Consider the following 13,371-nt stretch of genomic DNA (forward strand, 5'->3'; position numbering starts at 1 on the left):
TCTTAACAAGACACCTCAGATTTTATTAAAAACAGAGCCTTTTGCAGTGCCTGGCTGGCTCAGTCAGTACAGCATATGACTCTTGATCTCAGGATTGTAAGTTTGAGCCCCAGGTTGGGGGTAGCGATTACTTAAAAAATAAACAAAACAAAACAAAACAGGGCCTTTGCTAGTTTGCAAACATTACCACCAAATGTCCCCCTATAAAATATCTCCAATCTGATGACCTGCCTCATCCCCCTTCCTATCTGTAAAATACTAAAGGATTTTATCTGACCTCCTTTGACTATCAGGCATGAAAAGCAACTTTGCTATTAATAATGAATATGTAAGAAAATGAACTGTCATGTAATTATTAAATTTTACTTGAAAAAAACTTCACTTGAATCGAACCTATATATATTTTCTTTTTTTTAAAAGATTTTATTTATTTATTTGACAGAGAGAGAGAGAGAGCATGTGCATACACAAGCGGGGAGGAGGGTCACAGGGAGAGGGAGAAGCAGACTCCTCGCTGAGCAGGGAGCCCGATACAGGGCTCAGTCCTGTCCTGGGATCACGACCTGAGCCAAAGGCAGACACTCAATCAACTGAGCCACCCAGGCACCCCATGAACCTATATATATTTTCAAAAATAAAATGTTACTTCTCCTTATCAATGTCAGCCCAAAGAAGACTATTAGCCAAGTGTTAGCCTCTCAAGTATTAAAATACATTTTAAACATCCTTATATTGCTACAGCTCTCAGACCATAAAAAGAGCCTTTGAACACCAAAACTTCTTACCTGCCCTGCCCAAAAACTATCAATATACACACACCAAAACCAAAAAACAAAACAAACACAAAAAACCCAAACCAGAACAAAAAAACACCCCATACTTTTTTCTCCCATACAGATTCTGAAGGATGGATAGACTTGGATTCAGGAAGTGAGCTCACATTTCACCACAGGCAGGGAGAGTATCTGAGAGTAATCAGACAGATATTAGATATTGTTATGCTTAGAAAAGCCAGGCCAGTTACTGGGTTGCCCCCAAATTAGACATAAGTACTGGTCACTCCCAAATTAGACATACAACTAGATATACAATCAGATATAATATATTTACAAGTAAATTTCTAAAATTATTTACCTTATGTACCATGAGTGGAACTTTTTTTTTTTTTTTAATTTTTAAAAACTGACACTCAGAGAATGATCCCATCTCAAGAACCTGGCTGGCAAAAACAACTAAATGTGTTTAAAAGTAAAACAGACTCATTCCCCTCCTTTTCCAGGCTGTATTTACTCTTGGGGAAAAGACTACAGGGGGACCACAGAAAGGCATAAAACTTGTTTTTTATCAAAGTCATCAGTTCTGACATGTCAGAAGAAGGAATGCAAAGACATTAAGTGGGGGGCAGGATATCAAGCAGAGGAGATAGAAAAGACAGTGCATTTTTTTTCTTACTACAAACCTTCTTACCTCTAGTTCTTTGGATTCAAACTTGATGTAGAAAATCATGTAAAAAAATAAAATGAAAAGGTCCAAGATCCTTAGTGTTTTCAACCATGCACCCTAGGCAAGGATAACCCTCTACCAGAAACTTCTCAAAGACCCAACTTATAGTCAACAGGGCAAAACACCAGCCATAAATCCTGACAAAGCATCAAAATTTTCATCTTGCTTCCACAAATTTTTAAAGCTTTTCCTCTTAAAAGTGTTCAATTTATATTCCTAACATTTCTTATCCAATTTTTTCCTCATACAGAGTTAGTAAAAACTGTGTTTAAGGGTTAGAATACAGAGTGGGAGGGTAGAAGAAGAAATTGAGCAAAGAAAAACCTGACTCCTATTTCTCAAGTTAAAATTAGAATACATTTTCAAGAGCCCTGGGCAGGACAGAGAAAAATTCCATTCTGCCTCTTTGCTCTTCCAAATTCCTATAGCCAAGTGGCTCAACAGCAGTTGAATGGCACACATAATGACATCATTGATTGGAACTATAATAGAAGGGAGTGAGAAGAGCGGGTGGTGGGGGGGAGTGGGAAGGGAGGGAGGTGAAGATGTATTTGTGTTACAGACAAAAGACAAGTTCTGTTCCTTAGCAGGGACAAATGAAGAACCAGATGAGGGGATAAACTGAGGTCAGAGAGTTTTCCCTATTGTTTCCTCTTTAAACAGCTCCTTTACCACTCCCTCAAGGTTTGTTCCAATGGGCGGGTGGAGAAACAGCAGTTTTTAATCTTAGAGGAGAGAAGGCAGAAAAAAAGGCCAAATACTTATTTTCAAATTATTATAAATTAGAAGATTTAAAGGACTAGTTAGATTTTAGCTGAGCCCCAAAATGCTACAAGAAATGCTGTAACCTATGTGGGTTTGGATCTTAGCTCTTCCTGAAATTCATCCTGACGGTCACTCTCAACTGCTATCTCTATCTACTACACACACACACACACACACACACACACACACACACACACACACACACACACACACACACACATCATCCCACTCTTGTCTTTTCTTATTAGTTAATATAAGTTGAAAGAATATAATTTTTCAAGTGGAAGAAGCATTTTTGGGAAAAATGACAAACTAGGATGAGGGGTAAAGGGTATTCCCCCAAAACTCTTGCTCAATGAAATACTCAATGAAATGTCTAGAAAGACCTACACTGGAGTTTTTCCCACCTACAGTCCTACTATCTGCACTTCTCTTGGTCTCATGGGGCCCCATGAAAAAGGGGAATAGAAAGTTAAGTGGTGTACTTGGTCTAGGTACTGCTACTTGAGTATATGTTGGATGGAAAAGAACCCAAAACCACTTAGCAGGCTACTTCTCCAACTTACTTGGGATCTAAATCTTCTACCACTACCCCTTTAAAAAATATTCTACCAAACTCCTCACCATAGTTTATGGTTCTGCAGTACTTTCTTATAGTACCATGTTGGCAATGTCCTATGCATGGCCCCACAGTTCTTCCTTTGGAAAAGTTTGTTTGTTTGTTTTAAAGATTTTATTTATTTATTTGAGAGAGAGAGAATGATAGAGAGCACGAGAGGGAAGAGGGTCAGAGGGAGAAGCAGACTCCCTGCTGAGCAGGGAGCCCAATACGGGACTCGATCCTGGGACTCCAGGATCATGACCTGAGCCGAAGGCAGCCGCTTACACATACCTAAACTCTAACAATTATAGTCCCTCTGAGAAAGCTGGTGACCAACTTCTAAATCCATAGTGTGAACTTCCTTCTCTCCACATCCCTCTGAAACAAAACCCACTGCTGAAGGGGAAGAACAAACATGTCTTCATTTATTTCAGATGGTGGAAGGGAATGTAGATAGAATCAAATAGGCCTTCCAGAAGAGTGAATGGAGACCAGCCCACTATCAGTTAGCAACAGTGAAATCTAGATGCTAGGAGACACTGGTGCTCTCCTGTGCTTGGACTGACTCTGTCACAGCTTCTCTGATATCTCAAAAGGTTTCAGTGACAGGAGCCTCAAAAACAAGGGAAGTCCAATATCTCTCTCACTCTGAAGTGGTTCATCCCCAAGCAATGGTGAGCAAAAATATATAATTATATGGACGGTTCATAAAAACTAATCATTGCAGCCACCCAAGAATCTTCTAGCTACCAGCCTCAACAAGAAGATAATGATCAATGAAGAGATATGTTAACTTTTTAACCTTTTTATATTCTGACACTATATAACACAGACCACAATCATTAGGGAAGAAAACTGGCAAAAATTACAACACAGGAAAAGCAGACTTTATTGTTTATACGCCTTAAGATAGCGCCATTAGGACAGTTACCTTAACACGAGCTACAAAGAGGGAAGGCGCAATAATATTCCAGTAGAGAAGTAGGGAAGATGTACTAAGGTCAACAGGGATAAAAGATGCCTATATTTTGTAATCAAGAACCAAGAAGCAGTAACACATGCCCCTCACATTCTCAGGGAGGGAAAAGAGCATAAACCACATTCCAGGTTTCTACTTAGTGCCTGGGCTTGGGTTTTGTTTTGTTCTGTTTTGGAATACTTACTTGGCTGGATGTCCTATAACTTCCTAAAGTATCAAGTTTCACTTTCCCAAATATGCCAATGTTTGGGGGGGGAAATGAAAACAAAACAATCCAAATTAGCTATATCAGTTTACACCTTAACTCTAAGCCCAGATTTAGTTTTATAAAACTAATGTCCTATGACCATCTTCTATTAACTGAGCTGGCTTCCCACCTATTTCCTCTATCCATCTCTCACTCCTTTCAAAGATGAGTTTCTTATATGCCAAGCCAAGTCCTGTCCTTCACCAATAGGACTAACCCAAACACTACCTCTCTTGGGAGACATGGAAAACTGACAGAGAAGGAAAAACAAAAACAAAACAAAACAAAAAAACAACCAGTCAAGCACAAGACTGAAAACCTAGCTGGTGATCAATCAGAACCAACCAGGCAGAGGTTATTTATCTGGGTTTTGTTTTGTTTGAGGGGTGGGAGGTTTCTCAGCCCATAGTCACCATGAGGCTTATATGAGACAAGGCATGCCATTCTACCCTCAAATAGTCCAAAGAGTTAGAGGGGACAATTTACAGCCTCTTGTGTAAAAAATGTCTATAAATGCCAGTGCCATTCTTTGCCCTGTCACTTCCCATTATCCTAAACCAACAGGATTCTATTCACTGAGACTTGAGTTGGAAACATGAACGGACAGGCCTTTCTTGGGCAGGGGGAAAGGAGGAAGATGACTGAGGTGGGGGGGGGCAGATTTCTTTAAGTTTCTGTGTACTGCCTAACATGTATAGTATACTAGTGGAGCTGAAAGCTGAAATATATGAGCAGTCATGCAAAAGTCAGCCTAGGAAGCAGTGATTTGGTATCCTCAAATCTGTAATATGCTCAAAATGTCAATCTAAAATATAAAAAGATAACCAGATTGTGACCAAAAAAAATCAGTCATAAACACTATTGATCCATGGCTCACTTCCTCTCACACACTTTCTCTTTATCATTTACACTGGTCTGCAGAGGAATCTACCAAAGAGAAATCAGCAAGAAATCGGGGCCTTAAGCTGGATCAAGCAAACACAAACCCCATGCAACGCCCTTTTCAAGTTACTAGAATTAAGAAGAGAAATCAAATCTCTCTACTACCTGCTAACCTCCACTATTTGCATCCTATCAAACTGAAAGAGATCTGTGCCTAGAGAATAGTAAAACTTAAAGACAGGTGACCAAATTATATAGGAGAAGGCTATACCGGAACCCAGGATGAGGTGGGCACAGTATACTAACCTAGCTGTTCCATAAATACAAACTTAATCATGTCACTAACCTTGGGCAAAAATACTAGGTAGCATATCATCTCTGGTGTTTGAGAACAGTTATACACAAGATTTTGAACGAAACAACTCTCACTGAGAATGTAGCCAGTTGCAATTTCAGGATCTGGATCTAGAACTAAGTTCTGTGGAAAAAGTTACTCTTAAAAAAGAACACTTCCTGGGGCGCCTGGGTGGCTCAGTCGTTAAGCGTCTGCCTTCGGCTCAGGTCATGATCCCAGCGTCCTGGGATCGAGCCCTGCATCAGGCTCCCTGCTCTGCAGGAAACCTGCTTCTCCCTCTCCCACTCCCCCTGCTTGTGTTCCTGCTCTCGCTGTGTCTCTCTCTGTCAAATAAATAAATGAAATCTTTTTAAAAAATAAATGAATAAAAATAAAAAAAGAACACTTCCTTATCTCTTACTACTCCCTTTCCTCCAATTTCTCTCCTTGCACGTTCACTCTGAAATTTTTATATTCTACAGGCACAGAAACAGTGGTCCAAATATGTGGTCTGATCAAAGATTTCTATGCTACTTCAAGTGTGAAAACTGCATGAGAAATATAAGCTAGGCTTGAATTGCCCAATATACATGCAGCTATTTAAATTTAATTAAAAATTTCAGTTCACACTAGCTACATTTCAAGTAATCAATAATGACATGTGGCTAATGACTACTGTATTAGATAACACAGACTTATTCAATGGAACAATATTCTATAGGATATTTCCAACATCACAGAAAGTTCTATTGGACAGTGGTGGACAACAAAACATCAGCATTTCTGGGACACTGTAATGGTTTATGGGGCAAAGTAGAGCAAACTGCTGAAATCAGGATGATTCTGAAAATCAGGACTTAATGATCCATGCAAACGAATCTATACTCAAAGAGAATATCTCAAAAGTCACAAGTCTCCAAGCAAAGTGGTCCCTGGAAGAAATCATACATACACCAGTACAGGGTTATTCAAAATGTGATCTGCCTCCTGGTGCTGATCCCCAAAGTGTTGACGAGTCTGCAATAACTCCAGAAATTGCGAGCGCTTGGAAACTTCCAGAGTAATTTAACACTGCTGTGACATTTTTATTGTATTTTACAAAAGTACCACTCTGTAATTAGAAAAAAAAATTTTTTAAAGTAAGCTCTCTGCCCAATGTGGGGCCTGCACTCACTCACAACCCTGAGATCAAGAGTCTCATGCAACTGAGCCAGCCAGGAGCCCCAATAAATTAGAAACTTAAAAAACTAGTCTTGGGATGCCTGGGTAGCTCAGTTGGTTAAGCGTCTGCCTTCAGCTCCGGTCATGATCCCAGGGTCCTGGAATCGAGTCCCACATCGGGCTCCTTGCTCAGCGGGGAGCTTGCTTCCCCCTCTGCCTGCCGCTCCCCCTGCTTGTGCTCGCTATTTCTCTTCCTCTCTGACAAATAAATAGAATTTTTTTTTAAAGATTTTATTTATTAGAGAGAGAGAGAGCACAAGAGAGGGTAGGGTCAGAGGGAGAAGCAGACTCCCCACTGAGCAAGAAGCCCGATGTAGAACTCGATCCCAGGACCCTGGGATCATGACCCGAGCCGAAGGCAGTCGCTTAACCAACTGAGCCACCCAGGCACCCTAAATAAATAAAATCTTAAAATTAAAAAAAAACAAACTAGGCTTTTGCTACAGAATTTGAGAAGCACTATTCCAGAACATAGGTATGGCAATGAACATCATCTGAAAACACAGCTCACATAGTCAGTTTTACCAATTACCACTATTTGATTATAACCCAAGGGTTAAATTTATTAATTTTGTTTAGTAATCTTTACACCTAGCGTGGGGCTGGAACTCACAACCCCAAGATCAAGAGTCACACACTCCACCACCTGAGCCAGCCAGGCACCCTTCAGAGACTTAAAATGGGAAATCTTATCAATGATCAACTAAAACACAGAAGTTAACTGACTCAAAGGCATAAAGTCAGGTGGCCAACAGAACTGAACTAAGAAGAAAGTAAACATTTATTAAGGGTCAAAGTGTCTTATTAAGGGTCAAAGTGTCAATATGTTAGATAATTTCACATACACAATTACTTACTCTTCACAAACACAATGTTTTATAGATGAGGACCAAAGAAGTTTAGTAATTTGCTAAAAGTCACAAAGCTAATAAATGTATCTCTTCATGCTTTACTTAGCTTCCCATGGACTAAAAATGAAAGCAAGTCAAATATGGAGAAAGATTCTAAGGAAGTGAAAGTGAAAAGGCTAATATCCCTGTAATGAAATACTATGAAAATAATTCAGGTGGGCAGTATAAAATGAGAAGCAAATTCGTCTCGATAAAGTGTCCATATGAGCTACACAGTTGGAGATATGTTCAATTTTGTTAATTTTGATGGAACGCATACAATTCTTTTTTTTTTTTTTTTAAGATTTTATTTATTTATTTGACAGAGAGAGACACAGCGAGAGAGGGAATAGAAGCAGGGGGAGTGGGAGAAGGAGAAGCAGGCTTCCCGTGGGGCAGGGAGCCTGATGTGGGGCTCGATCCCAGGACCCGGGGATCATGACCTAAGCCGAAGGCTGACGCTTAACGACTGAGCCACCCAGGCGCCCTACAATTCTTTACAGTGAGTTACTGCTGAGATTCTCAGATACCTAGTCTTCATATACAAAAGGAGACAGATGAGAACTGGGGCCACCGATCCAAGCACCCTTCCCCTTGGCAAACTAACAAAACACAAATGACTTGGTTTATAGTATATTCTTCCTAATTAAGCTGCATGTGGTTTAAGAATCACATACTTTGTCTACTCTCAACTCCAATTTTTTTTTTAAAGATTTTATTTATTTATTTGACAGAGAGAGACACAGAGAGAGAGGGAATAGAAGCAGGGGGAGTGGGAGAAGGAGAAGCAGGGGGAGTGGGAGAAGGAGAAGCAGGCTTCCCGCTGAGCAGGGAGCCCGATAGAGGGCTCGATCCCAGGACCCTGGGATCATGACCTGAGCCGAAGGCAGACCCTAATGACTGAGCCACCCAGGTGCCCCACAACTCCTGAGTTTTTTAAAATTTCACATAAACTAGCAAATATTCCTACTGAACACCCATGGTCTCAGCATCAAGCTGGGCACAAAGACCTAATGTTAAGCTTCTGGTAAGCATAAAAAATGTAATGTAAAGGGAAGGAAAATGGAACAGTTGTGTATAAAGTTAGAAGTCCCGGTGGGGCATAAGTGTTTACACTTTTTAGTGCTCAGTTTTCCTCCTGAGCAAAAATGTTAACAACCACCATTCAGGACAGTGTTTTCCCATGGATTTCCAGAGAGCTAAATGCTTCCAGACTTAGTGGGAAATAATGACCCTTTAAACAAATTTATTTACGTATGTATGTATGTACATAACCTCTACACCCAACTTAGGGCTCAAACTCACGACCCCAAGATCAAGAGTCACATGTTCTTCCAACTGAGCCAGTCAAGTGCCCCAATGACATTTTTTCTTTTGATAGTTCTTCTGGTTTGAAACAGTCTTCCCTTAACCCTGTCCCCACTTCAACAACCAAGAAACATGCTTTCATTCTCACAGAACCAGACTGAGAGACTACCTGCTCAAGGCAAACAGGAGAATCCTCAGCATTTTCTCCAACAGCACATGCCTGGCGAAACTCCAAACATAACAATGCCCTACAGAATTGATCACTCCACACAGCATGGTGTCAACAGTCACCTTGCTTAACAAACTCAATAATGTCAGTTAGCAGAGGGGCAAGACAGAATGAAATAACTTTCTTGTTTTTGTTCCAAGGAACCTTCAAATTTTGTTTCTAGGTACCTTTGACCCAAAGACAGGATTTTCGTCTCCTGTTTCCATTAAGACTATATTAGAGTGGCACCTGGGTGGCTCAGTCGGTTGAGCATCTGTCTTCAGCTTGGGTCATGATCCCAGGGCTCTGGGATAGAGCCCTGTATTGGGCTCCCTAATCAGCAGGGAGTCTGCTTCTCCCTCTCCTTCTGCCCCTCCCCTTGCTCGTGCGCACGCTCTCACTCACACTCTCTCTCTCTCTCTCATAAATTAAATAAATAAATAAATAAAATAAAATCTTAAAAAAAAAAACTATGTTAGAAGTTAAAGTAGATGTAGTAAGTTTTTAACATCACTCAATACAACATCTTAACCAAGAGAAATACAGACCATGTTCTAAGAGCTTGGGTGGAAGCTATGAAAAAAATATGCAGGGAAAAAAAAAATTTTTCACTATGTGAAATAATTCCTGTAATGTAATCAACAGTCAGCGAGAGGAGGTGATAGTCAAAGGACTTCATGAAATGAAGTGCTGAATATGAATAGCTAGCTATATTCTCAGGACAGTCATTTCCAGGCTATGTAGCCCCCACACTGCTCTAAGGTGGCAAAAACAGTACTTTACCTTTCTGGATATTGAAGAGACATTCAAACCAAATCTTTGAGCTCTTTCCTTTAGTTTATCCAGGTTAACCTATATAAACACAGGGGGAAAAACCCGTATTTTTAAAAATCAAAACAGAAAATACAAAAGGCAGAAATTATAGTCCAAAGCTAAGAGTTCAAAATAGCCTACAATATCAAAGATACCCTATATGGCAAATCAGGACACTAAGCAGCACCCATCCAGCCACTAATTATTAAAAGACCTCTTCCAGAATGCAGTAAAAGATTCAACACAGCCTCCTTTGTTCATCAAAGGTCACAAGAACCTAAAGGGGGTTTAAGATAAAAGTAGACCAAACACTGCCTTAAAAAGCTAGTATCTAAATAATCACCTCCAAACAAGTCCATTATTCAATCCAAAAGCATTAAATCCTATATGTAGCCTCTTCAGTAGTTCTTAATTCCAGCTCTCCTTTCCTCAGAAGACAAATCTACCACCAGTACCCAACTCAATTTTCTTCCTTCCTTTTTCTTGGAAGCCCTGATATACAACACTTACTATCATAAGAATGTACAAGACATTTTCATTACTACTACTGCTGATACTCCTACATTTCGGCTTCATTTCCCATACTGCACTGTAACTTCAAGAACAGGATTCTATAAAGCCAAACATATTTCACCCACAGCATCTGTTTTCAATTTCTGAATATGCCACTGAGTCACAATGGTCCGGGAAGACATCTTGTTCTACCAGTCTTCAGTCTATGATTTAGTGTTGAAAAATACCAATATCTACCAAAAGAGCTCATAAGTTGCTTCCACAGATTTGCTTGTGGTAACTAAATATTAGACATTTTTCAGAGCCATTAGACAAGGCCTAAAACTACAGTACCATAAAACAAAGAATTATATGGACTGTCCTCTGGCTAACAAAATCTACTCATTTTTTTCAAGAGGAATGACAGGAAGGAAGATGTCTATAGTGACTTGGAAGATGTGGCAATTTTCCTGACCTCTTAATACTCAAACAATCCATTTTATTCAGGACATAAAACACTATATTGAAAACAGTCACCAAACTCATGTGATCTCAGAGATTCCTCTGATCTGGGGAGCTGTTTCTAACTTTAAAACCAGAGTTAAGATGTGTCTCTCAAGGTATTAAAAAAAAGATTTCTTACCATAGGCTTGGCATCAGATGACAAACCTAAAGAAGCAAATAAAAGTTTTATTTAACATTTTTAAAATCATTTATGATTTTTATGAAGCTGATAGTCTTCAAATCAAATTAGTAGGGAAAAAGTACACAAGACAAATATCCTTTATCTTATGAGGAAAAAAAAGGCAAACATTGCATCTAGAGATCACGTCTGCATTCACTGCTGATGGGAACATAAAATGTACAGCCACTTTGGAAAGCAATTTGGCAGTTCCTCAAAAAGTTAAACAGTTTACCGTATGACCCAGTAAGCCCACTTGTAGGTATACACCCAAGAGAAATGAAAACATACATCCACAGCAAAACTTGCATATGAATGTTCATAGCACCATTATCTATAGTAGCCAAAAAGTGAAAACAACCCAAATGTCCATCAGCTAATGAATGATAGGTAAAATGTGGTATACCCAACGAAATATTACTCAATATTAAAAAGAAATGAAGTACTAATGTATCCTACAACATGAACAAATCCTGAATCCATTATGCTAAGAAGCCAGTCACAAAAACTACAAAGTGCACAATTCCATTTATATGAAAGCAGATTTATATGCATAGAAAAAATGAATGGTTGCTTGGGTGCGGGTGGGAGGAGGAATGGGAAACAACTGCTAATGGGTACAGGGTTTCTTTCTGGGGTGATTAATATGTCCTAAAATTAGACTGAGGGCGCCTGGGTGGCTCAGTTGGTTAAGCATCTGCCTTCAGCTCAGGTCATGGTCCCGGAGTCCCAGGATCGAGTCCCACATTGGGCTCCCCACTCAGCGAAGAGTCTGCTTCTCCCTCTGACCCTCTCCCCTCTTATGCTCTCTCTCAAATAAATAAATAAAATCTTAAAAAAAAAATTAGACTGAGACAATGGTTGCAGAACCCTGTGAATATATTCTTTAAAAACCAGTGAATTATATACAACTTTAAATGAATGAATTACAGGGAATATGAGTTATATCTCAATAAAGCTGTTTAAAAAAAAGAAAGACAGGGCGCCTGGGTGGCTGAGTTGGTTAAGCGACTGCCTTCGGCTCAGGTCATGATCCTGGAGTCCCGGGATCGAGTCCCACATCGGACTCCCTGCTCAGCGGGGAGTCTGCTTCTCCCTCTGACCCTGCTCTCTCTCTCTCAAGTAAATAAATAAAATCTTTAAAAAAAAAAAAAAAAAAGAAAGACATCACATCTGGACAAAGGAGCAGAGCTACCATCATAGTAAATTAAAATTAAAAAAATAAATAAATTCCTTAAAATTACAGCTGCTTAAAGCCAACGTCCCATCCTGAAATTATCACTAAGAAGCACGTGAATTGGCCTGTAGGCCCAACCCTAATCTAAGTCAATAATTCTTAAAACTTTTCCAGGGCGCCTGGGTGGCTCAGTAGTTTAAGTGGCTGCTTTCAGCTCAGGACATGATCCCAGGGTCCTGGGATCGAGCCCCACGTCAGGCTCCCTTCTCAGTGGGGAGTCTGCTTCTCCCTCTCCCTCTGCTGCTCCCCCTGCTTGTGATCTCTCTCTCAAATAAACAAAATCTTAAAAAAAAAAAAATTTTTGAATTTTAAGTCATCATAATATTGGAATTGGTTCCCTAACTCTCCACTGTAAACATGCAGGTACAGATTCAACTTTTACCACAACCCATGTGCTAGGAACTGTTAAGATGTTTTTATGTTCTCACTCATAAGAAGTACTTCCTTTTAAATGTTCCAAACTCTTCTTTTAAGAGGTACTTTATAGGGTAAGGATGTTAGAATTAAAAAAATGATACTGTAGATGTTATCAATATATCATTTTATTGATCAGGTTTCCTTTTTAGACTATTAATTCTAACTTTTGTCTTTCCTCACATAGTACCATCTAAGGTCTTTAATAATTTTTGCTGTACTATCATCAATCCTACTGCATCTCTCTTGATATAACTAAAAGCCAGAAAATACCTGTTTCTAAAACATGTAGTGAAGGCGCTTGGAAGTCTCAGTCAGTTAAGCATCTTTTTTTTTTTAACTTTTTATTTATTTATTTATTTATTCATGAGACACAGAGAGAGAGAGAGAGAGAGGCAGAGGGAGAAGCAGGCTCCCAAGGAGCAGGGACCCTGATGCGGGACTCGATCCCAGGATCCTGGGATCATGACCTGAGCTGAAGGCAGACGCTTAAGCATCTGTCTTAAGCTCTGGGATGGAGACCCACACTCCCTCTATCACTGCCCTTCCCCCCAGCTCGTGCTTCTCTCTCAATAAATATTTGGAAAAAAAAATAAAGTAAAACATGTAGTGATAGTGGCCAGAATTTTGCTGGTCTTTTAAAAAGCACAGCAAGTGGCGCCTGGGTGGCTCAGTCATTAAGCATCTGCCTTCGGCTCAGGTCACGATCCCAGGGTTCTGGGATCAAGCCCCCCATCGGGCTCCTTGCTCTGGGGAAGCCTGCTTCTCCCTTCTCCCACTCCCCCTGCTTGGGTT

At 39.9% G+C, this 13,371-nt stretch overlaps 1 protein-coding gene across 2 annotated transcripts in view; it reads right to left on the reverse strand.

Moving 5' to 3' along the window:
* SARNP (SAP domain containing ribonucleoprotein) overlaps positions 1-13,371 on the reverse strand; it is a 45,915-nt gene that overhangs the window by 15,780 nt on the left and 16,764 nt on the right. For both annotated transcript variants that reach the window (XM_088025229.1, XM_028111017.2), the window contains exons 8-9: positions 10,887-10,912; positions 9,722-9,790 (exon numbers count right to left, since the gene is read on the reverse strand). In XM_088025229.1, coding sequence (XP_087881355.1) covers positions 9,722-9,790; positions 10,887-10,912 — 95 coding nt within the window. The remainder of the gene's footprint in view (positions 1-9,721; positions 9,791-10,886; positions 10,913-13,371) is intronic.

Source organism: Eumetopias jubatus, unplaced genomic scaffold (genome assembly GCF_037043125.1).
Source record: "Eumetopias jubatus isolate StellerSeaLion01/CBP00866 unplaced genomic scaffold, mEumJub1_p1.0 scaffold_8, whole genome shotgun sequence".
Taxonomy (NCBI): Eukaryota; Metazoa; Chordata; class Mammalia; order Carnivora; family Otariidae; genus Eumetopias; species Eumetopias jubatus.